The sequence below is a fragment of the Phodopus roborovskii genome, unplaced genomic scaffold (assembly GCF_943737965.1).
Source record: "Phodopus roborovskii unplaced genomic scaffold, PHOROB, whole genome shotgun sequence".
NCBI classification, from domain to species: Eukaryota; Metazoa; Chordata; class Mammalia; order Rodentia; family Cricetidae; genus Phodopus; species Phodopus roborovskii.
Genome location: NW_026125202.1, coordinates 89,918 through 114,814, shown reverse-complemented (window position 1 = coordinate 114,814; position 24,897 = coordinate 89,918). Strand labels below are relative to the sequence as shown.

General features: G+C 41.5%; 1 protein-coding gene across 2 annotated transcripts; it reads right to left on the bottom strand.

The window, feature by feature from the left end:
* Positions 1 to 5,517: 5,517 nt before the first annotated feature.
* On the bottom strand, positions 5,518 to 24,490 carry LOC127226901 (phospholipase A and acyltransferase 1). Of its 2 annotated transcripts, none has more exons than XM_051191038.1 (4): positions 24,369 to 24,490; positions 15,000 to 15,138; positions 12,272 to 12,537; positions 5,518 to 5,765 (listed from the first exon to the last, which is right to left on the bottom strand). In XM_051191038.1, exons 2-4 carry the CDS (start codon positions 15,136 to 15,138, stop codon positions 5,667 to 5,669), a joined length of 504 nt encoding a protein of 167 aa, XP_051046995.1. In that variant the 5' UTR covers positions 24,369 to 24,490; the 3' UTR covers positions 5,518 to 5,666. The 2 variants fall into 2 exon arrangements, with proteins under 2 accessions (XP_051046995.1, XP_051047003.1); XM_051191046.1 differs by lacking the exon at positions 24,369 to 24,490 and adding an exon at positions 23,288 to 23,315.
* Positions 24,491 to 24,897: the final 407 nt, after the last annotated feature.

Genomic DNA, 24,897 nt, shown 5'->3' with positions numbered 1-24,897 from the left:
AGGTGTGTGTGTGCGCACACACATGCATCACGTAATAACAAATGTCTTATACTCTTTCAGTCAGAAACTCCACCTTTATAGCATTTTTTTTTAATGAGACAGAAAAGTTTAAATCTTGACTTGAATGAAGAGATTCATGATAGTGTTATCTCCGGCAGCAAAATATGATTCAAATGGTGTGTGTTTAAATGCTTATGCTGTGATTTGAAGAAATGCTGGCGTCTTTAAAGATAATAAGATGGCTACAGCTTTAACTACAATAAATACCTTAAGAGATAAAATCACACAAAAGTTGCATATGACAGAAAATCTAGCATAAACAAAGGAAAGAAAATGCAAAATTGGATGAATTCTATTGTTTGTAAAAATCACATAAGGAAATCATAAAGGGAACTCAAAGGATGGGGAAACAAAGCAAGTTTGAGGAACTGGAGAGATGCAGTGGTTATGAGTGCATGCACATCTTGCAGAGGACCTGACTTCGGTTCCCAGCACCCACATCAGACAGCTTACCTCCTGGGTAATTCCAGCTGGTGGTCATCTGACACCCTCTGGCCTTTGCAGACTCATGTAGGCATATACACATCCCCACCCCACCACACCACACCCCACATATACATAAATAAGAATAATTTTTAAAGTGTTTGATTGCTACAGACTAATTTGTCCAACCAACAAAATTTGGCACTTTGTGACAAATGACAGAACTAAGTTTTTTGGTTTCTATGTTTTTCTCCCCTTCCCTTTCCTCTCTTCTTCTGCTTTTTACTTTCTGGATATGTGGTGTGTTATTGTTAGTTTGAGCCCCCTAGTGAAAGAACTGTAAGTGAATTGCAAACCAGGATTTCACCAGAATCTGCAGAAAGGCAAGTCTTCTAGTGTTCTGTGTCAGGGAACATTTCAGCTCCTAGGAAGCAGCAACAGCAGCAGCACTGAGCTCAGCAGGGAGGAGGTCCAGAGTCCAGGGCCTCCAGCAGCTGTCCAGCTATCAGAGGGCTCACTGATGTAAGCACAGTGGACTTTCATTGCCACTCTCCGCCCCACCCTCAATTTTTCAGGATGCCATCCTTCAAAATAGAGAGCTCGGCTGTTTATAAAGAAAAGGAATTTGGATTCTAAAAATCAGTACAGAATCTTGCAGAGAAAGCTGTGAAGACTCCACCTGGCCTCCCAGGAGCCAGGACAGATTATGCAGAACAATGGCAAAATGGATTATACATCAACAGAGCCTATGAGAGTCCTGAGCAGGTCCCAGAGGGAAACTCGGGCTCGGGGGCAAGCTTCCGAACAGCACTTTTGGACAAGACTATAACCCGAATAGCTGCAACATTGCCTTTCGTCCCCCAAACTAAACGTCGTGGAGAGGTGAAAGCTGTATGCGCTTCTCTTCTCCATCTAAGCGCTCAATGCACTTCAATAATATATCAAGCCTCGCAGTAAAGAACCTTGCATTCGTTATATCCTTCACTAGTGAGAGAAAAAAAACTGTATGTCTCATATCACCATTGTAATAAACTGTATTCATACTGTACCTTTTTATTTTATTATTTTTTTTTTTTGTAACCGCACTGCCCACTCTGCACTGAAATTAGATGTATGGACATCAAGTGAGAAGAAAAATCAAGAAGCATTTAGTATTTGAAAGTTTGACTGATACATTAATTAATGTTGAGTTTCTTAAATTTGTAAAGCACACTATTATAGACATCTTATTTCAGGATGCTGAATTTCCTCCTGCTGTTGCATCTTTGATATGGCTGAGAGAGACAGAGACCAATGAATAATCCCACTCCTAACTGTACAGGAAGCCGGGGTTGTGTGGAAGTGGAGAAGGAAGAGATTGGTGTTAATCATCTGTAATCATGGTATGGGCATTGCTAAAATGTAAGCAAACTACACTGACTCTGTATATTCCCAAAGTTTATTGTATGGGGCCAGTGAACTTGGCAATTCAGAGTAGACTAAAATAATAAAATAAACTGTTCAAATGGGTTTTTCACTTTATAAAGTTTGTTACCTTTGTTTCTGCTATTATTGATACATGGAAATATCAAATTCTAACTTCCACAAGCACCATGAACTCATCATTGATCATCTTAAAAACAAAATTCTAAAGAAGGCTTTGATCCCCAGGGATGAGGTGTCAGGCTAGGCAACCTATTTCATCATTTCAAGTATCCAGACTCGTAGATGTCCATTAGAGACACCGAAAGAATGAGACCTTCACAGGGTCTTCTCTACTTTTGAGTTAGTACCTTTAGTCAGTTTCACCTTTGCTGTGAACTCCAGAGGCAACTTCTGGTGAACATTTGAAATTAACTACTAGATTTTCCTTTAAATATTAAATCTAAGTTTGTTAATTCAACAGATCTTCTGCTGTTCATTGGCAATTTATCAGTTGAACCCCATGAATATCACTATGTGACTAGGACCAAAATGTTGGATTCACTCTAAGATAGTTGTTGGTTTATGTTCTGAAACCTTTAGTTGTCAGCATTTTAGCAAGCCATGGCTGTACATGGATTATGAACACTGCGACTAAATCAATGTGTATATACCTCCAAAACAAATACATTTGCCTTTAAGCTTTCTTCGTGTGTGTTCACAGCTGTTTGGGGAGGGATAATTTTAAACCTGTCTGATTTACTAGCTGTGACAATTAATTTTCATTGTCAAGTTGATTGGTATTAGTTACAGTCATGTAGGAAAAAAAATCTCTGGCACAGTCTGTGAAGATGTTTCTACAAAGTTTTTACTGGCATGGGAAGAGTTGCCCAAGATGTTAGTGGTGCCATCTATGGACCTGGTCCCTGATGAAATAAAAATGAGGGAGGGTGTGGGCACCAGTGCCCCTTTCTCTCACATCATGACTGGACACAGTGTGACTGGATGCTCCCATGCTTCTGCTGACATACCTTCCCTATGTGATGGACTGCCAATCCCTCTAAAACCGTGAGCAGAGGAAATCCCCTCTTCTCTTAAGTTGCTTCTGCCAAGTATTTAATAATGTCAGTGAGAGAATTAACTAACTAATATAGTGGCTAGCCAAAACATTAAAAGTCCTTTAAAAGGATGTTAGGGCTGGAGAGGACTGCTGAGGAGTATTTGGATGCCAGCATCCACATTGAGAAGCTACCAGCCTCTTGTAGCTCCAGCTCCGGGGGGGATCTGACTGACACCTCTTCTGGACTCTGCAAGCACACGTGTGCACACATACACATAAAAACAAAATAAATCTTTTTTTTAAAATCATGTCAGCTTGTCATTAAAAAATGCAAAGCAACCTTCAAACTATATGGGTAAAGGTTTCCTTTTCTTGACAGTCCTACTCAGTAAATTGACTCTTAGAATGAACAGATTTAGTTGATACAGTGTGACATTTAGATAGCAGATTTTATTTGTTATATTTATATATTCAATAAAATATAGGCTTTTCTTTCTCAGTCTCACCAACAACCCTATCACCTGATGCAGATGATCTTTACATTCCATTTTTTGGAGCATGATAGGTTGGACTTCCATTACTGACTGTTAAAGAATATGCTGACAACATTTCATAATGTTGGGAAAATAGCTGGTCCAAGCACAAGTCACATTAATCGCATGGTAATGAGGTACCTACCAGAAAACAAAGCCAGCTCTGTTGAGTTGCTCATCCCTATGCCTGGCCATTTTCATGGCAAACTGAGGCTACTGAAGCCTCCTCATACCTCCTCACATGACCAGTAAGGAAATGAACCTATGAATTAAAAAGTGCATTCCTGATGTTTACGTTTAACATGTTGCTTATCTTCTGGAGTGGAGATGTCAGAGTTCTCTAGAAAGGTTTGACTTGAAGCCCCCAGGAGGCTTTTGGTCCTGAATTCTCTTACTCCCACTTCCTGGATGTTAGAGTAATTCTTCCAAAGACAAAAGCCCTGTTATGAGTTGACTTGCCTTCTCTAAACATCTTTTATTGAGAAGTTGGCATATTAGGAGAAAGTAACCCCAGCTGCTGCAGCTGGCCTCATCTTAACAGGACAGTCCCAGGAAAAGGACAGTCCTAGGAAATGGTCCATTCTTTGCTCTTTGGGAACATAGACCTAAATCCAGGATAAACATGACCTCATACTTTCCCAGAAAACCAAGAAGGGAAGGAATGAGTTGGGGGTTAGAACAAACAGAGCCTGTTGGGAAACATAACAAAAAGACAGAGGGTCCTGGGGCTGGAATCGCAGCACACATTTCTTCTGTTAACCATTACTGTTGCCCTAACCCCCAATTAGCTTCAGTATTTCTAGCCCCAGGGTAAAACCAGGTTAATAGGTGTGAGGTTTCCATTGAAACTTGCATAGTTCTTTTACCATATTCTAATCATGTTCTATCCCCATGTTTACTGACATGTTTTCCTTATTAATGGACATGCTTGTGATAATGGTACAAGAAGGCTGTCGGGCCAGCTATGTGGTTTGTGGGGTAATGTTATGATGAGCTTACATCATTTTTCGTGCAGAAAGACTTGCATTCCACCTTTCCTGGCCTACTGCTACCAAGACTTCCACAGGCATGGCATTTAAAAAGTGGTTTGATTCAACATGTTCGATAAAACAAAAGAATAAAATAATGAAATTCCTTGACTTACAGTAATAGTCGTTAAAGGGATATGGAATTTTGTGTTCTAAATATAGCACTTTACATCAATATTAAATGATCACTTGCCAAAGCTCAAAGGTCAAACCATTGAACTACTATACAATCTAGAGGGACCAATTTAACCCAATTAAAATGCAACCCATTGCTCATCGCTGATTCCTATCAGGCAAGTAGATTCTAGAAAACTCACTGGGTCTGAAAATTCAGCAGAAAGCCAGGAGATGGCTCAGTGGGTAAAGCATTTCACACATGAGCTTGAATTCAGATTCCCAGAGTCCATAGAAGCTTGGCTTGGGAGTACACATCTGTAATTCCAGACCTCCTACATTGAGACACTTTCTAGAAGCTAATAGGCTAGCTAACCTGCCATAAACTGTGAAGGACAATATACCCTGTCTTAGTTAAAAAAAAAAAGGCAGAGAGCAAAGAATGGCACTCGAGACTGTCCCCACACATGCACACCATCTATAAGAACCCCAAACATGCATGCACAAAAGCCCTTCCAACATTCTTCTTAATGCTCACACCTACACAGGTGCAGCAACATGGGTGTACTACCAAATGCTTTGTCATTCAGAGATCCTTGAGGTATCCAGCCAAATACTGGAAATACCCACTTCCCTTTTTTTCTGACAAGAAAAGGAATATGAATTTAGATGTTGGCCCTAACAACTGTCTTTCAGAAGCATATGTAAATTGTTCTCCACACCTCTGACAAAATAGCTGTCCTTAGGGGAAAGGAAAACAATATTTACAGTAGGAGATAAAATGTGATCTTTGTTTCGTTAAGATCCTCAGCTGCCTCCATCAAAAGGCAACTGCTTTTTGTTCAAGCTGCCATAGCAAGCCCATACTAGTGGGTAAAAACTTTCCTTGTCTCAATGATAAGATTAAAATCAGCAAGCAATTTATTACAGAGTCTGCCATCCATCATGGGAACCGGGAGAAATAATGATGCATTCAAAATAAGTATTCACCCCCAGAATCTCTTTCTCCTCACAGATTCCTTCAATTCCAATCTCTTCAACAAGCTGCTAATATTTTGTTCTTTGTCTCTTTGGAAACAAGCCGAGGAATGTGAAGATATCAATAGCAGCAGCCACCAACCCAATGGTGCTTATTGCTCGGTTGGCCTAAAAGGAAACAGAAAACAAAAAGAGGATCTTTACCCTAAAAATGTTAGTGTTCTTTTGAAGCTTTGGCTTGTTTCCTAAACCAACAATCTATTTTAATGTGTAATGAATGTATTTAAAGTCCAGTGCCAAGGTAAAATAAGACCTGAAAACATTACATATATTTGTATATATAATGTATGTATATATTGTTTCAAGATAGGGTTTCTTTAACAGTCCTGGATGTCCTGGAACTCACACTGTAGACAAGGCTGGCTTCGAACTCACAGAGATTCACCTGTCTCTGCCTCCCAAGTGCTAGCATTAAAGGTGTGCACCACTACACCGGATTTTAATTTTTTATAATTATGCAAACGGTACCAACACACTTAGGTTTCTATTTCTGACACTCAGAGCACTTGGCATTGTCTAGACTCATCATGAACATGGGTCCTGTTTGCTCATCCCAATCCTCTGGTGAGAGAAGGAACATTATGCTCTTCTATACAACTTGGGGAGGCTGTATGCAAATGATTCTTTTGTCCAAGATCATACCACCAAGATGTTTAAATGTTAAGTCAAAGCTTCATATATGCAATTTCTCCCTCCAACAGCCTCTACACAGTTGGGTTTGATCTGTACTAGAATAAGGTGTGTGTGTGTGTGTGTGTGTGTGTGTGTGTGTGTGTGTGTGTGTGTGTGTTTATGCACATCTGTCTAACTAAAGGATGCATATTACTCAATAGTCCAGTAGCATGATCTGAACTAAATATTTGCTGGCTACAGTAAGCACATGTGCTGCTCAATTTGTGTCAAGTTGACACAAACTATAGTGACATGGAAAGAGGGGACATCGATAGCAGAACTGCCTTCGTCAGATTGGCCTGTGGGCATGTGTGTGGCACAGTCTTGAGTAATGATTGGTATGGGATGCTCATCTGACTATGGGCAGAGTCACCCCTGGGCAGGAGGTCCTGGGTTGTAAAAGAGAGCATGGTGAGGGAGCCATGGAGAGCAATCCAGTAAGCAACATTCCTCTGTGGTTTCTGACTTGACACCTGTGTGAATCCTTGTTCTACCTTCTTGCCTTGATGAAATGCCTCCTGTAAACTGACATAAACCTTTTCTGAACCCTAACCTTCACCCTAAAAATAATACTTAAGTTGTGCTTTTGGGCAGTGCTTTATCACAGGAAACTAAGAATCAATATTCGTCAAGTGCCATGGTTTTTATATAGACAGAATGGGTTTTCATATAGACAGAATAATAAGCCATTCTCAAACTCAATTGTCCATAAAAGAGTTCAGATATTTATGGTCATTAGAGTATTAATCATCATCATGGTGAGGGCAACTGATGGTTATTCATGGTTTCCATGGCAGTCAGCTAATATTTGCCTTGCATCCTCATGGGTTTGAGAGCAGTTTTATGACTGAAAGGTCATATTCAGATACTTTGAAGTCATTGCAGACCCAGAAGACAACATTTAGTCTCTAGGACTCAAGAGTCAAGGCTTTCAAATGAAGAAAACATTTTTCTCAAATATCTGATATAACAACTGGAAACCTGGCCAAGGTCACAGTTGATAGTTCCCTCTGTTTAGGCTTTTTTTTTTCTTCCCATGCAGCCTCCACTTACATATTTCTGAAACATTCTACTATCTTCCACACTGCTGCTTCCCTGTTGCAAACTGGCAGTTCAGAGGCATGTGGAGGGCTCTGTGTGTCTACAGCTCATGTTCACTTTGTTAGCCTATAGTCAGGAAGGAACTAGGCCTACAACTGTGATTCCTTGTCTTTCCTAGTCAGCTTTAGCCACCAACTTGACACAGTTTAGTATCATCCCAGGAGGGAGCATCAATTTAGACATTTCTCAGACTGGATTGGCCTGTGGGCAATTCTGTGGGGTATTGATGTAGGTGGGCTCAGTCCACTGTGGGTGGTCCCATTCCCTGAGCAAGTGATTCAGGGCTGCAAAAGAAAGCCAGCTTAGTATAAACCAGACCACAAGCCAGAAATCAAGTAGTTCCCCCTTATTGTACTTCTTTGATATGAAGTGATTTCCTTGGTTGGAGATAGTATTGGGTAGAACAGCATGAAGGACTGCTTCAAAGTACCTGCTTGGTTTCTTGTCCTGACAACCCTCAGGGGTGGACTGCATCCCATAAGCTAACATTTTCCTCCCCCAAGATACTTCTGGTCATTAAAAGAGAAAGAAAGTAGAACTTTGCCTCTCTGTCCAGCCCCCAGTTGGTGGAGAGAAGAGTCATATCTGTTTTCTGAAACTCGATGACTCATTGATGCACTGAAGAACAGGCATGGTATACTTACATACTAACTTGTCTAGGCTTACTGAAAGGTATGGCCATCTTATATACAAGCAGACAATTTTAGGGACATATTTGAATTATAACAATAATAGTGTTGCTTATGGAAAATTTGAAAAGTATTGAAAAAACAAGCCACATTTTACAAAACAAAAGAGGAATTTGTTTTAAAAAAAAAAACTCATCCAATATATACAAACTAGTCTTAAAAATCAATAGAAAAATGAACAACCCAAATTTGGGTATAGGCACAATGATATCAAGCAATATATTGCAAGAAATACACAAGAGAAAATAAGCCTGTGAAAAGGTACTCAATATAACACGTAATTAGGAAACTTCAAATTAAGGCAATAATGAGATAAAGACCACTTACAGGCTTATCAGAATATCTTAAATCCAAGCACTGATATCACCAAACATTGACAAGAATTTAGAATAATGGAAATTGTCATTTAGTGATTGTAGGAATGCAAAAATAATACAGCCACCAAAAGGCAAGACATGACCCGATTCCAACTGTGACATTCAACAGAGATAAGAACATGAATGCAATTAAAAGAGTCCAGTAAAGTTTCCCAGGTCTAGGGTGATGGGAGATGATTAGGCAGTATATAGAATAATCTCAGTGCAGGGAAATTATCAATACTACAATGATGGATATGTCATTATAAGTTTGACTACAATCATAAAACATTCAACACAAAGGTGAAATTCTGGTGTGAACTGTGGTCTTTGGTTGCCATAAGTTTTCAAAGTTGGCTTGCCAGTGCTTTAAAACTATAGCACATTGATAGAGACATTGATAGAGGAAGCTATATATGTGTGAGGAGCAGTGAGACTGCCCTACAGTCGGAAACAATGTTGTAATGCTAAAAACTATTCTAATGATTGTCTCTTGGTTTTGTACTACTACAGAAAGCGCAGTGGAAAAGATAAACAGGACCATAAAACTTCTCCCCTTTTAATAATTTCTATGCATTTTTAAAAGGAAATATCTCCTAAGTTCAAGGTCACTAAACAGTAAGGCCGTTGTTCAGGGGAAAGCAGCTCCCCTTCAGACAGGTAGGAATAAAAGAAACATGGAAGAGGGTGGAGACAAGATGCCTACTTCAGAGGCACCCTTCATGTACTACTTTTCCCAACTAGGTCCCACCTAGTTTCTGTCACCTTCCGGATTAGGAATCCGTCCATAGATGAATCCACTGACTAGACAATAGACCTCTTAATCTGATTATTTCTCAACATAACAGGCACTATCTGTGAAACATATACCACATGAGCCTTTAGTGAGATGCCATATATCCAACACATAACACGCGTTTATTAGGACAAATAACCTGTAATACATCTAAGCAAGAGGCTTCAAATACCTCTATAATCTCTAAAAGAAAAAAAATAATTTGAAGGTAGAGTAAAAAAGCATATACAGTATACCCAAAGTCATCCAGCCAGTGAAAACAGATGGGACACTAGCTCATGCCAGTAGCATGCTGGCACTCAGGTAGATTCCTTGCACTATTTTCACCAGCATATGCTAGAGACAGGTTCCACTATTTGATGAGGAAATAACCCCCCCCATGGGTTTTAAATCTTGGTATGAAAAGTAAAATGATGGTGAATTTCAGACTAAATCCAAAGCAAGATGATTGTAACCTGTTCTTATTCAACCACATTTTTAAGTTATTGAAGCATTATTAGCAGGCAAAGATATATTTAGATAAATATTTATCTAATATATACAAGTTGATATATTTGGAGGTAAGCTTACATCCATAAAAATGTCATCATAATCAATGCCACAGTTATCTGTTACCTCCCTACGTTTCTTGCAACTATCATCGTTTCTGTTGCTTTGAATTTGATTTTTAGTTACTAGGTTGGTGGATTTATCTTGTTTTTTCTTTTTGGCTTTGTTGTTGCAGTAAGGGTATTTAATCCTAAGAGCTACCTTCTTGGCACAAATAAAAATAAAAAAATAAATTCATAATAAAAGCACAGGCTTGTCAGTCACTGATACTATGTTACAGGGTAAAACTTGGAACTGATTTACTTGATGTAACAGAAATTTGTGTTCTTTGATCATTGCCCCTCCACATTTGCAAAAATTAAATGAATAGTATTTGCCAATGCAGTGAACAACTTAATCATTACCAAAGACCCCTTAATCTGGTTATGTCTCACCAACAGCCACCAGCTGAGGAATTAGCCATGCAAGTCTTCTATGGGATGCTACACATCCAAAGCACAACACATGCTCTTTATTAGGGTAATGAATGTGCCACTTAGTTAGATAATTGCTAATTAAGCAGATGGAACCTGTTTCCTAACAGAGTTCTGAACAAAAAGACAAGGGGGAATTTGTGTGTGGCCTCTGTGTTATGACTCAAAAAAATATGTATTATTATCTGAGTGAGCATTCACTGCTAATGTATTTTCTGATGGGAACGCTTGGCCAATAAGTTCTTTTCTAAAGACAATATACATGTCCTTTCATCATGTTCTGTCTCCCACTCCTCTGAACGTAGTTCTAAGTGAATCTCTCTTCCTAGAATGTCTTTTTAATAGCTATTCCAAGACGCAGGAAGCCTTGAGTAAGTTTAGGTTATTGAAATATGTTCAAGTTTTGGTATTTTTCTTTTAGTCTCCTTTTCAAGAACCAACTTACTGGAGGTTAATAGTCTTTAAACTTTTTGAGCCTTTGAACTTTAAAGAATGACATGTTTGTATGTGTTTTGGATGAGGGGTGCCTCCCTTAGAATGGTTTTACTTGTTCATCCTCTTACATCCTTGAGTTACATCCTTGAGAAGAAACCACACTGACCTGAAGACAGACCTGGTAAAGGCAAGGGAGGTAAATGTTGACTTTTCTGGGAATCCGCTATAATACCACAAAATAGTGCTGGATATCTACATGATTGCAAGTTAATCTGCAGTCAGTTAATATATTAGAGGTCATTTAGAAGCTCAGGGAATCAAAAATCTACTTAAAATAATATTTCATTTAAAAACTAGTATTGTAAGGAAATAGGAAGCATTTACCAATGCATCTAGGCATGTCATTGGTTGACCACTATTCCCTACTGGAGAAGAATCTACAAATTAATCCTCATACATGGGGTTGTTGATTTGAGATTGCTACATTGGGTTTGGGGATATTATAGAAAATTGTGTCTAAGTGGAGCCAATAAGACTAACAAGAAGCTAAGGACTTGATTCTACTTCAAGTCCATTTTAGCCCAAATTTCAAGATGTCCAAATTTGTCTGTTGACTAACAATGTAGTCTTAGCAGCGTCCTGCTCTGCCCTTTCATTTTTCTACATTTTCTAATTGTTTGCCTTTTGGTGGAAACCTAAGAACTTTAACAACAAAATTTTCTCAACATAAGAAACTTCTCAGAGAGAGAGAGAGAGAGAGAGAGAGAGAGAGAGAGAGAGAGAGAGAGAGGGGGGGGGAGCCATTATAGGTTTGAAGAGAAAACTGAACCTAAAGAAATGTCCAGAGACCTACAAGACTGACCCCAACTAATAATTTGAGCAACAGTGGAAAGGCTACCATAAATGCCTTGATTGATGACTAATGTATCTACCACCATAGAACCCTCATCTAGTAGCTGATGGAAACAGAAGCAAACACCCACAACTAAACACTAAGCCGAACTGGAATCCAGATGCAGAGAGGGAGGACAAGACCAAGCTACAGAAACCCACAGAGACAGAGACCTGAACAAGGAGGAGCTAATGGGCCCCCAGACTGATAGCTGGGTATCCAGCATGGGACTGACCCAAGGGTCTCTGTTAGAAGGCCTTGGCAGTCTAAGGGACCTTGAACAGTGAACAGTCCTGGTACACAATAGGACTTTGGGTGCACATTCTCCATGGAGGGACTTCCTTAAACTAGAGACAGGAGATAAGTCGTAGGCCCTACTTCAAATGACTTGACAGATTTAGAAGACCCCTCCTGGATGGCATCACCCTACATGTGGAGTGGGGGGATGGGAGGGGGAGGATGGTTGGGGAACATGAGAGGGTAGGAGATAGGGAAAGATGGAGGGAGGAAGGGATATGTAAAATAAAAATAAAAATAAAAAAAAGCAAAAAAAAAAAAAAAAGAAGCTTCTCACACCTCAAAACATCATTAACAACGACAACAACAACAACAACAACAAAACACACACACACACAAAGAAACAAACCTCACCTGTTCTGACACTCCTTCTCCATAGCGGAGCAAGGTCACAAAATGCTCACAGTTGTTGACCAGTAAGTCATAGGTAACCTCCTGCCCAATAGCGACCTCGGACCGCTGCATCACTTCCTCCAGGGGGAGAGGAGGGTATGTTGTATCATACTTGTTATTTATTCTGTATGTGTCATTTCCCACAACATCCTTCAAAAGCTGCATTTTCACCAAGGCCTTTGTGCTGAACATAGACTTGGCACTTGTAAATGGTGAAGGGACACCATCTGTAAGGAGAATGTTGGTTAGTAGGGCATAGAGTACCAGCGTCATCTAGAAATTCTGGAGACCTCTGCTCCTTATGGAATAAACCCAAAGTGCTCGATCTTATCCACACACTCTGCTATCAGTTATGGTACTATGCTAGTGACAATTAAAGTTGCATGAAATTCTCTGCCTGATCTTGGGGAGTAAGTTCTCTAACAACTGGTATTATGGTGAGAGATTTTTGTGGATAGTTCTAGCAAGGTATGGATAAGATTATTGCCCAATTTTTCTTTTGTGCCAGTTTCTTCTCGGCATCTGTAGTCCTCCAAATCTTAGGGGTTAGAGTAGTGTGTTATGACTCTATGTTCTCTTAGCCACCTATCTGCCCTCCATACTTCTTTACACACTGGCTCTTCTGTAGGCTTTAATGTAAGCCCAGATTTTTGTCTGTAAAACTTGCACAGTCCTGAGAAGAACCAGCTAAACTCCAGCTTTTCTACTGCCATTTCCTCTGGCCATCAAATGAACATTCTAAACCTGAAGCTAACTTCAGTAGACACTACACATAGATGGGGCCCAATGCTGCCTGGACAATCCTGTGTGCCTCTTCTATTTATCTGAGATAACTCTATCAGTCATCATTGCTTAAATGCCCAGGACCTTTGTACTGGGTCCTGCTTTGTCAGTACCATAGAACAGCATACGACTCGTCATGGAGTGGCCTAGTGCCAGGAACCTCTCTCTACATGTAGCCCCATGCTACGAATGGCCATCACATTCCTGAAATGACTGTGAGGACAGAACTCTACAGAAACTGGCCTATGCAAATTTCTCTTTCAGTTATGACTAAAGTCAAAATGTTTCTCCATTCTTCTATCTTTGTCTCAACAGGGCAGCATCCATCAGTTAATACTATAGACACTAGACATATATGGGAACAGATGCTACAGACACTAGTGTATATTGTATTCTTTTTAAGAGGGGTATTATGTCACATATTGCACTTGAATTAGAAAATTTATATTATATTATATTATATTATATTATATTATATTATATTAAGACCACCTCCTAAATAGTTAAACATGCCCAAGAATATGCTTTTAAAACAGCAGTCATGGTGGCTTTAGCACCCATTCCACCATGGCCTATTTCTTCCCCCACATGCCTGTCAGAGCCATTCATGGTATTACATCTTATTCTTTAGAAATGGCGTTGTGGCTCACAATGGAACAATTAAGAGTCATTCTCCATGATTTCTAAACTCCAATAAACAGAGAACAGATTGCTCTTTCCTGTTGAGTCATAAAACTCTCAGAATCAGTTTGAGAACAGTCAGGAGGATGACAGCACCACGCAGAAAGGGGATGCGACATCTGAGTCTGATGGTCCTGATGCGATGACATTCCTAGACCTGGAAACTGCTAAGGCCAGCTCCGCCCGTCTGAGTCCCCTCCCGTGAAGCCATGGACTTGTCCTTTTGCCTGTTTGCTTAAGCTAGTGCTTGCTTCATTTCTGCTATATACAACTAGAGAACTCTAACAAACACAGATACCTAACAGCCAGTGGTTAAATCATGTGCTTAACCAGCCACCCCCACATTGAAAATTAAGCTATTGTCTCATTTCTAAACCATTAGAAATGAAATTTGTCCACATGTCTAAAGTTTCCCCAGACTCCTACAAGCAAGATCAGATGCGGAGTTCAAGAAATCTTTTGAGACTCTTAGCACATTCTGCTAGACTGTTTTTGTGAATGACAGTATCCGTTTCTACCTCCACCAGTATACCTGTATTAACTTCACTGTCTGTCTCCACTGCTTACCATCCTTTTACCCTTTGCTAATGAGACAGGCATGAAAAATCCATCAGTGTCTTCATCTACAACTTGCAGGTGAATACAAAGTTGAAATTTCTGTTCTCTTCTCTTGCCAACTGGTTTCAAACTTTCCCAGTTGTGGCCTGGGCTCTCAGCATTCACTGTTTCTGCTCCAAGGCACCAATTTCCCAGGTACCCTGGGAACTAGTTTTCTCATTTCTTGGAAGTTTTGCTTCTGTTGCTGCCTCCTCCAGAAATTTCCTAACTACAGTATTACCCCCTCCTATCTCGTGTCTTCCTAAACCACCTTCTTGGCTTATTTTTCCACGTCTGTCTGTGAAGATGTGAGCACCACCATGGACCTGTCCATATAGCCCTACTTGTGTGAGACATAAAGACATAGAAGTTAGTCACATTTGTGGCCAATGTCTTCCTCAGACAGTCATTTATTTGTAATTAAGAATTCTTTTGATACACAGGTTCTTTTAATTCAATGTTATTTAGTTTGTGGAATCTTTTAAACGATGCTTCGGTCTTTGAATATCATTTTCTAAATTAGTTGGACTTACTTTCTAAATTTTATCTGTTTTATGATTTTGTTCAAGTTCTTTTCTAATTTCCAATAACTAAAAAGCCTCTAGGAGCCCCTGGAAAGAGATCTTACCTACAGGTGCGATGTTGATAACGTAGCCATCACCCAAGTACAGTGCCCAGTGCTGATAGCCAGGACGGAACACTTCAATCAAGTCTCCTGGGCGAGGGTTGTGAGGATAGGACAGACTGAAGCAGTCATTAAACGCCATCTGCAATGATAGACACAGAGATGGTATAACTCACAGAAGGAGAGTTCAAGGAAGGCTTCCACTTTAGCAGAGGGACCTCGCTGGATAATGACTACGACTCACAAAGTGTTTTCTTTGGATGATTCTGTATGTTCCAGCAGCAAGAGGGGAACAAATTAGCACTTGCATAATTCTCTATAGCAATTTTTCCTTACCATGATCATTCTTTAAGTCTAGAATTTATGGTCTGTAGAACTTCCCTCTACATACAATTTCAGAAATATTAAGTATGGAAATATGTTTTGTTTGGAAAAAGAAGGTGCAATAAGGAGAAAGCAAATATATGTTGGTTTTATTATTCAAATGTTCTAAAAAAATTCTAAAAAGTATCAGTATTCTCCTGCTTCTACAGTGTGAAGAAGTCCTGGGTCAAGAGTCTAAGATTAGAATTCTTCCAGGCTCTGTGCTGCACAGTACAACTAAGAAGCAGAGGTGTGGGTGGATGCTGAACACTGTGAACATTAAAACGTGTAAGAAATATATTGTACCACAAAACTCACTCTGCCATTTTATTTTAAGCAGGGCCAAATTATACACCAGATGGATATCAAGACAGACATTCAGGTGCAAAGCATGCTCTGGAACATTTCTTCCAAGGTCAGAATGTGCTCTGTACTGTAGCATGTTTAAGACTCTGGCTTTCACCCGATACATCTCAGATGCCTTTTGTCACTGTAACCACGACAACCTGCCTCGCCCCATCCCTTACTGCTCCACTTGTGGTTCCTGAAACAGTGCAAGGTGGTCCACCACAGGGGCAGACACCTTGCAAGGTAGAGAGGCTCACTGCATTGATGAACGTGGTCTGGATTTTTCTCTTTCTAAATAACGCACGCATGTTTCTTACAAGTGCCTTTTGTAGAGGTTACACTTCCTGTGTAGTCATGGAAATGGAGTAAGTCAGCAAGAGGAAGTGGTGTGCATCTATCCACAATCAAAGGAAGAGTAAGTGCTGTATGCATGTGCAGTCTCTATTGGACAATGACTCTCCTCACCATCTCACCCTCCTGCAACTCTGCAGGCTCCCTACCAAAGAAATGCAAATGTTAAAAACTTCAAACTCACCTAAATTATGATCATAATAGCATAATAGACTAAGGATTTGTGAATACAGATTCCTTTTATTTTCTTTCCTTTCCTTTCCTTCGTCTTTTGAGACACGGTTTCTCTATAACAGTCCTAGCTGTCCTGGAACTAGCTCTGCAGACCAACTGGCCTGGAATTCACAGAGATCCACCTGCCACTGCCTCCTGAGTACTGGGATTAAAGGCATGCACACTGCCCAGCACGTTTCTTTTTCTTCCATTTTCTTTCTCCCCGCCCCCTGCATCTCCCCCTCCCTCCCATCCTCACCCCTTCTCTCCTCCCATCCTTACCCTTTCTCTCTTTCTTTTTCCTTCTTGGCACTCCAGAAGTCTGTTTTTCCCCCCAACAACAATTAATACTGGAAGGGTGTTTCCCTAAGTATTTTCATGCTGTCTGTGGACACCTTCACTCACCACATTGTCACAGAAACACACCAAATATAATAGTCCATCTGTTGAAAAATAACTACTAAAGAAATTATTTAGAAGCATTAAGTTTAGCCATCCTCTCAAGTATGTTTGAGTCTTACTTAATGTGGAAGTTCATAATTTGGTCACTGCTAGAAAAAAACAGATAATATACTATGATGTAATAAAACATATTTTCCATGAGTAGAAATCATGAAGCCCTCAACAGCCTGCAGAAATCAAAGCCTATTTTATCCAAGCTTGTATTAGTAATCACCATTTTAACAAGGGATACTCAAAAATATAACATGCTTTTCAAAAACATTATCTCAATTAACCTTATTTAACTGGAAAGCCTTCATTTTTATTTGAGTTTATGATGTTATTAGCCCATGCTACAGATAAAAGCTATCTTTCAACTCCCAACTTTTGGATAAAACTCCCTGAATTCTACTTGCCACTTGCTGGTTCTACTTCTAGGCGGGTTACTCAGGCAGAGTCTCACTTGCCTCATTTAAAAGACAGACATATATGGATCTCTGAGTCAGCCTGGTCTACAGAATGAATTCCAGGACAGCCAGGGCTACACAGAGAAACCCTGTCTTGAAAAGCCAAACAATAACAAAGACAGACATAACAAATAGGCTGACTTCTTTATTTCAGAAAACTATTGAAAGCATCCCTTATGAACGGGCTACAAAGTGTTATGAACACCTTGAGAAAACCGGCAGGAATTACACAGGTGGGTAAGATAGTGTTGCTGTCTGCTTTATACCAGGCCGAGCCGTGTTTTGTTTGTGATTTGGTCCCTGTTCTGTTCTGTCTCAAAGACATGACATATGACTATATGCAATGGATGATGTCACAGTAACTTTTTAATAGCTAATGCTCTCAGTCTCTGACATATAACCTGAGACTCAATTTATAAAGTATGAGTGATTAGCTACACAAAACCTATCATAATTAATTTAAAAAGACGGGGTAGGAACAGCAAGCATGGCATATAAATAGCCATCCAAGAGCCCAGAGAAGAACCTCCATGCTAACATGTGAGGAGAAGTGTGAATTCTCACACTGACCTCTTACATATCCTAGCAAGTTGATGCATAAAGGAACCTCAGATAATATCTAGTTCACAGCTTTCCTAATCCTGGCTTCTTGGATCCCAGCATGTCTAGCAGTGTGGCTTAAATAACAGTCATGGGGTCCAAGTTCAAAGCCTGTGTTTCTTAAGCTAAAGAAAAGTGAATTTGGCAAATGATCTCAATCAAGGAGAATCATGTTATCTCACAACAGACTTTTAACAATTGGTGCTGGAGTAATTGAGTAATTTCCTATGGACCACCAACAATAGACTCCAACTTAAATCTCTCTCTCTCTCTCTCTCTCGTGCACACACACACACACACACACACACACACACACGGTGAGGGGAGAAATGGGGGAGAAGACTTGGTATTAAATGTTGGTAGAGAGTACTTCTACTAATGTCAAAAGTATGATCCATAGACTGAAAACTCAATAAACTGGATATCCTCAAAATTAAAAATATTCAAAGTGCAAAAGTGAAGGCAGTATCAAGAACACATGTAGAGATCTCACGATGAGACTGGAGAGGCCTGAGTTCAGTTCCCAGCATCCTCATCAGATGGCCAAGAAGTGCTTGCAATTCCAGCTCCAGGGGATCTGATGCCCTCTTCTGGCCTCTGTGGACAGAACACTCTTGGACACAAACCCACCCCCACCTCTCCATACACATAATTAAGAACAATAAATGAATAAATAAATTTCTTGAAACCCAGCAGTGGGGAGGTAAACAATTCAGTTAGAATGTAAGTAGAAGCAATGAAGATACCTTTCATACTTTAGAAATTACACATGCCAAACAAGCCACGTTCATCATTAGCCATTAGGGAAATGTAAATTAAAGTCACAATGGAATGCTACAGCATGCTCCTCAGCACAGCTCAGATGAAAGAGAGAGGTAATGTCGGACTCTGGTAAAGATGCAGAACCACTCTTTCACTGTGATACAGCTACAGGGGAAACGGTTTGTCCAGATCTTTAAATTTTTACCTGGTTACCAATATATGATCCAGCAATTGCAACTTTAAGCATGGACCTCAAAAGACTAAGTCAAAGAAGTCTTACAGTTAACAAAGACTGGTATGCAAATGCTTATAGTGGCTTTATTACTAATAGCTTCAAACAGCTCAGCTGATGTCAGTGGGTGATGGCAACAAACACCTGTGCTCTCTCAAGGTTCAAGATGGCTGAATAGAACTGATTAATCCGTGGGGCTGGAGAAATGGCTCCGTGGTTGAGAGCACTTAATGCTCTGGTAAAAGTCCTGGGTTTGGTTACCAGAACATACATCAGGCAGCTCACTGTAACTCAAGTCCCAAAGCATCCACCCCACTTTGTTCTTTGAGGGCCTATAAATGCATACAGGTGCATACACAGAGGCATACATTATAAAGTAAATTAATAAATCCTTTTAAAAGCAAGAGTCTCTTATAAAAAAATTAAAAGGAAATGCCCAATATTCAGTCCCCATCTATAAATACCAACCCAAGCAGTCCGTGTAAGCTGCATTTAGAGGCCAATGTGATGAGACTGTACTGGAAATCCTCAAGATAGAGACAGCAATCTAGCAAAAATGCAGATACCTAGGGCCAAATAGTAAGAGAAGCAAAATACCCCAGCACCTGCCACCCCAGCCCCACAGCATGGTAAGGGGATCTTCTTTAGGAGGGGTGAGGTCAAAGAGAGAGCTCCAGGAGGCTCCATCCATGTGGACGCTGATAACCCTAGATACCATACAGTTAACTTGCAGTTCTTTTAGATTAGCAGCCTGAGCTCTGCATGGTAGCCTGGCTTTGGAAATGGGTCTCACACGACTCTAGGGAAGGCCCAGGCAATGGTAGCCAGCACCCATCTTGAGAAGTGAGCTGCTGTTTCCAGGAATCAAAACATCCCTGTGTACTCTCTTCTGTATTATGCAACTGCTCCCAGCACTGACTTGGCAGATAGCTGCCTTTTGAACCAAGCATAGCACAGCAGGGTAACTGTGGCTAAAGTGCTAGACGCCCTGCTCTGTAGGCGCTGGGAGCTATGACCAGAGGAGATTGGAAGGTGCTGCCCCTGAGCCCCAGGAAACCAGCACATTGTTCTCTGTGACCCAACATATAGTTAGCCATGTGTGGGCAAGGGTCAGTGTCAGGATTGAAGGGACCTATCACACGGTTCCCTCAAGACCTGTATTCATGTGCCTGTTATGAATAAGGTAGGGAGAGAACCCCCATAATTCTCAAGCATATAGGGGCCTGATGGGTGAGCCCTGGGCAACCCCATGAGTCCAGCTCCTACATCAAGCATACATTGACAAAATAGAACCTGCTGAAAGAAATGTGGCTCAACTCTGTCCCTGGCCACCCTCATTGGCAGGGGCAGTCACTGAAGTACCAGAAACACTGGAATTCTTGCTTTTACCTCACTTCTGTGTAGCTGCCATCTGGTCCATTCTGATTTTGATGCTATTAGGACTGGGCAGGAGCACCCCTATACGAGTGCAGTGGGCCCCACTATAAGAGTCCCGGCTCCTGCACAAAGAGTTCCTTGCTAGTAGCAGAATACCAATAGTTGGATGGAAACATTAACATCTGATGGGACCTCCAACAAAACAGGACTACACTGTGGCCTCTGCTGTCAATGCTATACCTATCAGAATTGAAGAAGTATCTCCACTCTTGTAACACATAGAGGAAACAGGCCTGAGACTGTGCACTCTGCCTAAGTTCATAAGCCATGGGCGTGGAAGTTATAGTGGAACTACACAATGATATTCAGCTAGAAACAAAGTCAGCATTTCAGAACAAACTGACACTCTAAGACACATCTTCAGAAGAAAGGCACTTATTAAGGCCATGCCTTAAAAGCAGTAGAGACATCTTACCCAACAAATGTGCAAATCTCCAAAAGAACATAGTGATTCCCCAGCAACTGGTTCCTATGAAATGAAAGTGAATGGAATCTCAAAGGATGATTATGAAATAATCAAAATGAGAGCCACAATAACACAGATGAACAGCTAAATGTAGTTAGGCAGATGAAGTAGGCTTTAAATGAGAATTCTGCAAAGAAACAGGCAGAAACCTTGGAAATAAGGAAGTTAATGAATCAAATAAAATATATAACCCTCAAAAGCCTCAACAACTAGTGGAAGAAATAGTATGGAATACCAGAAAATTAAAGGCACAGAAAATCTGTCCAATGAAATAATTGCTGAGATCTCCCCTAAATACAGAGTAAGATATGAACACTTAAGTACAGGAGGCTTATCTAAAAATCAACTCCAAGTGGGCCAAAGAGCTGAATATCAGACCAGAAATTCTAGAAGTCATAGAAGAAAATGCAAAGGTTATTTCAAGGTGTAGACATGGCTAATGATTTTCTGGATGGACCTTCCTAAAGCATAGGAAACAACAAAAATAGCCAAGTGGAATTGCACAGAACTAAAACCTTCCAAACAGTAAATTAAACATGCAATAGCAAGAAAAGTCAGCCTACAGGATGGGAGAGAAAATTTGTAAACTATACATTTGGCAAGGAAGGGCTGCCATCCAGGATATACAAGAAATTTCAAAACCTCAGTCTAACAAAACAAATACATGAAATGAGCCAGACACACACACACAAAAAAAACAAGTTCTGCTTATTTGTTTTCATTCAGAAGCTTTAAAAGTCAATTTGAAAGTAAAATAATCATCTGTACTGACTGGTACTGGAGGGACTGGCTGAATTTAACTGGTATATACGCTATACATATGTAGAAATGTAATGCTTTTAATATGTGCAACTAATACTTGTCAACAAAACCTGAATTAATCTCCAGAGAATTCTGCTGAGCAGGAAAAAAATTAAAAATATAAAAACTATATCAGAAGGTTGCATCCTTTGTGATGGCACCCTGTATGTTCTTGAATTGACATTATAAACTCAGGGGGTAAATGGTGGTCTTGGGATCTAAGGAAATGATGGGAGGGAAGGTGGTGTGGCTGTAAGATGGTCAATAAAGGATTGGCATGGTGATTGTAGAGACCAGTTGAGTTCATGCCAGCTCTGAAGTCAAGCAGGCAAGGAGTGACAACTCTGAAATTCAATTTCAAGTCTATCTTCCTACGCCAATTTCATGCTCTTTTACACCATTGAATATAATTAATAATGAATCTGAGGAAATGCTGCTTACAAAGATATATAAACCAATGGAGCTTTGCGGGGAAGCCCCCATTTTTCTTCTGCCTTGGAGGCCTTTCCAGGTGATGTTAGGCCCATCTACGCAGTTCCCAGAATCAGACCTTAGGCACAGGGCTATCAAGATTTACTTAACAGCTCACCTGCACAGAATCATAGAGTGTATAATGAAGACTGACTGGAACATAGGCACTCAATCTTATACAAGGGATTTATTTTCCAATTAGGAAAACCGGCCTCCCTATTTTATTGCACTATGTCTGATGTATCTAGGGATACATCAAAAGAAGTGTTCTGTGCAGAGATGGCTATAGGGACATTTCATGAGTGCTGTTCAAATGTCTACGAGGCCAACTGTGTTATAGGATGGATACCCAGAAGAACTGTTTACTGACTACCTCCAAGAATGTTACCCGGGGCATGAAAAGTCATTGCTACCCATCAATGGCTTCCCGTTCTCCAAGAGTTTCCCAGTTCTATTAGGATGGTTTCCCACTTCCATCCACAGCAGGCTTCTGTGAAGTGGTGTGTCTAGGCTGTCTTACACTCAGACCCCGGGGCAGCATGGATTCTTATACCAAATTTAACCTGCACCTGAGAGGTTTGATATGGGGACAGATGCACCCCAAACCGTCCTTCACGAATAGCAATGCCATACTGGACTTTGAATCTCCCTAGGATCCCTAATACTGCCTCCACCCCAGAACTGCCTCTATCTTAATCTTGGCCTCCTTCCCTTTATTTCAGATCTAGGCAGGATGCCATCTTCTAATGCTGCCCCACCCCCCACCCCCATCTCCCAGTGTGCCTTAAAGACACCTCCTAATTTCCCTAGTGCACGTTATATGTTTGATCACCCATCCCCTTCCTGAACCTGCTTTGTAACTGGTATCTGGATCCCTCCTCTGCTTTCCCACACAGAGGGCGGATTCTTGTTTATCTCCACAAGTTCAGTTTCTAGAGGGGTTCGGGGCACAAATACCTGTCTAGTAAATGCTAAACGAATAAAGGAACCAAGAACTCGAGACCTGTCCATGTTTTCCAGAACCCGAGTCATAATCATAGTACTAAATATCACTGTCCAGGGATCCAAGATCTAAGACAACACTGTCAACTATTGGCAGTCATTTGAATTTGGATGAGAACCGAGCTGAGAAGTCGGCCCTGACCAGTGGACTGAGTTTCCAGTGTCTATTCTCACAGTTTTCCCGAACTGGAAGCGGGTCTCTTTTATTTCCCTGCTCCCCATTTATAAAAGGAGGGGGTTGGATGAAGTCAGTTGCTCTCTCACCTCTGAACTTGCCCACGGATCAAAATAACGTTGCTTAGCGCCTAGAGCGCCTCCCTCCCCTCCCCCAACGCACCTCCCGGCTAGGCTCAAGCTGGGGTTGTGTTCTTGCCCTGGTGGCCCCGGCCTGCTTCCCGGGCTCTCCCTGGCCTCGTAGCCGCGCTGCTAGCAATCTTTGGGCGACTCCATCCACACCACCCGGAGGCCAAGGCCACCACGTAGGCCACTGCCGTCTTCCGCAGCGCCAACGCCAGCGCCCGCGAGCCGCAGCCGCGTCAACCCAGCACCCTCCGCGCGGGTTCCTAGCGCGCGCCTGCCTGGCTCGTGCACTGCACCGCCCGTCCCTGATCGTTTGTCCCAGACCTGCGCCCTTCCCGCCACCTAGATCCTCCAGGCATGCTGCAAATCTGGGATCCCCAGATTCTCCGTGCACACCGCAGTTCGGAGACACCCAGGTCTTCCGTGCCCACTGCAGGCCCGGGGATCTTGAGAGGGGCTTTGGGCTGGGGATGTGCTCTGCTAGTCGTGCCCCGACCTCCCACCCTCACCCATAAGGGGAGTCCCTACCTCGGTGGTGTCTGCCGGCCAAAAACTGCGGGGGGGGGGGGGGCGGAGAGACTTCAAGCCAGCTGAAACAGACACACAAATCTACTTTCAGCTCAGCCACAGCCTGGTGCCTGCTTGATTTTATCCTCCCAGCAACTAGGACCTTACTATGACAAAGTTGTGGTTTCAAGCTCTGGCCCTGCTGGGTGTTGCAGTTTTAAGGATGGCCTGCCCTGCAGAGCTCAGAAATATTTGGGTATAGTCATTATGGATACACTGTATACCATGTCCGAGTTGGACACGGATTCCTTCTGGGTCAAAAGTTTGCTTTCTCTGCCTGCACTCCAAAGAAACATCTTTGACTCAATAGAGTCGGAGACCGGTTGCTATAGAAAAATCCATGACTCACACACACCTGCATGCACGCACACAAAACAGTCCTACCTAGACTGACCCCAGAGGTCAAGAGCCAGCAAGGGCACACGGACTAGCCATGACTCTACTCACATGCCAAAATCAACTTCAGTGTGGGGAGAGGGGAGGAGCAAGGGCAAAAAGGGGGTCTGTCATACCTTAGACCTCGGAGTCTGCTTTCCCTAATGGGAAATTACCTGGCTTGGGATGGGATGGAGCTGGCCTTCATTAAGGACCAGAGGCCAAGTTCCCTCCCTTCGTCTGCCCTGAAGATGTCCTGGATCTAGACAGAAGAGGTCCCTTACTCAACGTGACTCCTGCTGTTTTAGGCCAGGCATGCCAAGACTTCAGAAAAACAGCCATTGAGGTTAAAAATAGAGCTGTGGACACCGAGGATCCTCTTTCCCCAGCTTAAATGAGTGCCCAGAAACTCCAGCCAGGGAAGGAGAGCAGACTGTTTCAGTAAGTTTTTCTGAGAGCTGTTCTGGACTTTGCTTAAAACCAGTCATAGTCTGTCTAATTTGTGCCCTGGTATACATGGAATTCAACCCAAAGAAACCCCCACTCGTGCAAAACTTAGCTGCTGGATTTGATGTGTTGGCCACGTGGGAGAACTACCTAGTAGGAAGCTGTTTTCATTAAGGGGCCAGGTTCTGTTAAGGTAATTGTGGATGAGTTTTCTGGATCTGCAGCTCAGGGTCAGGTGTGACATCTTCTAAACAGTGC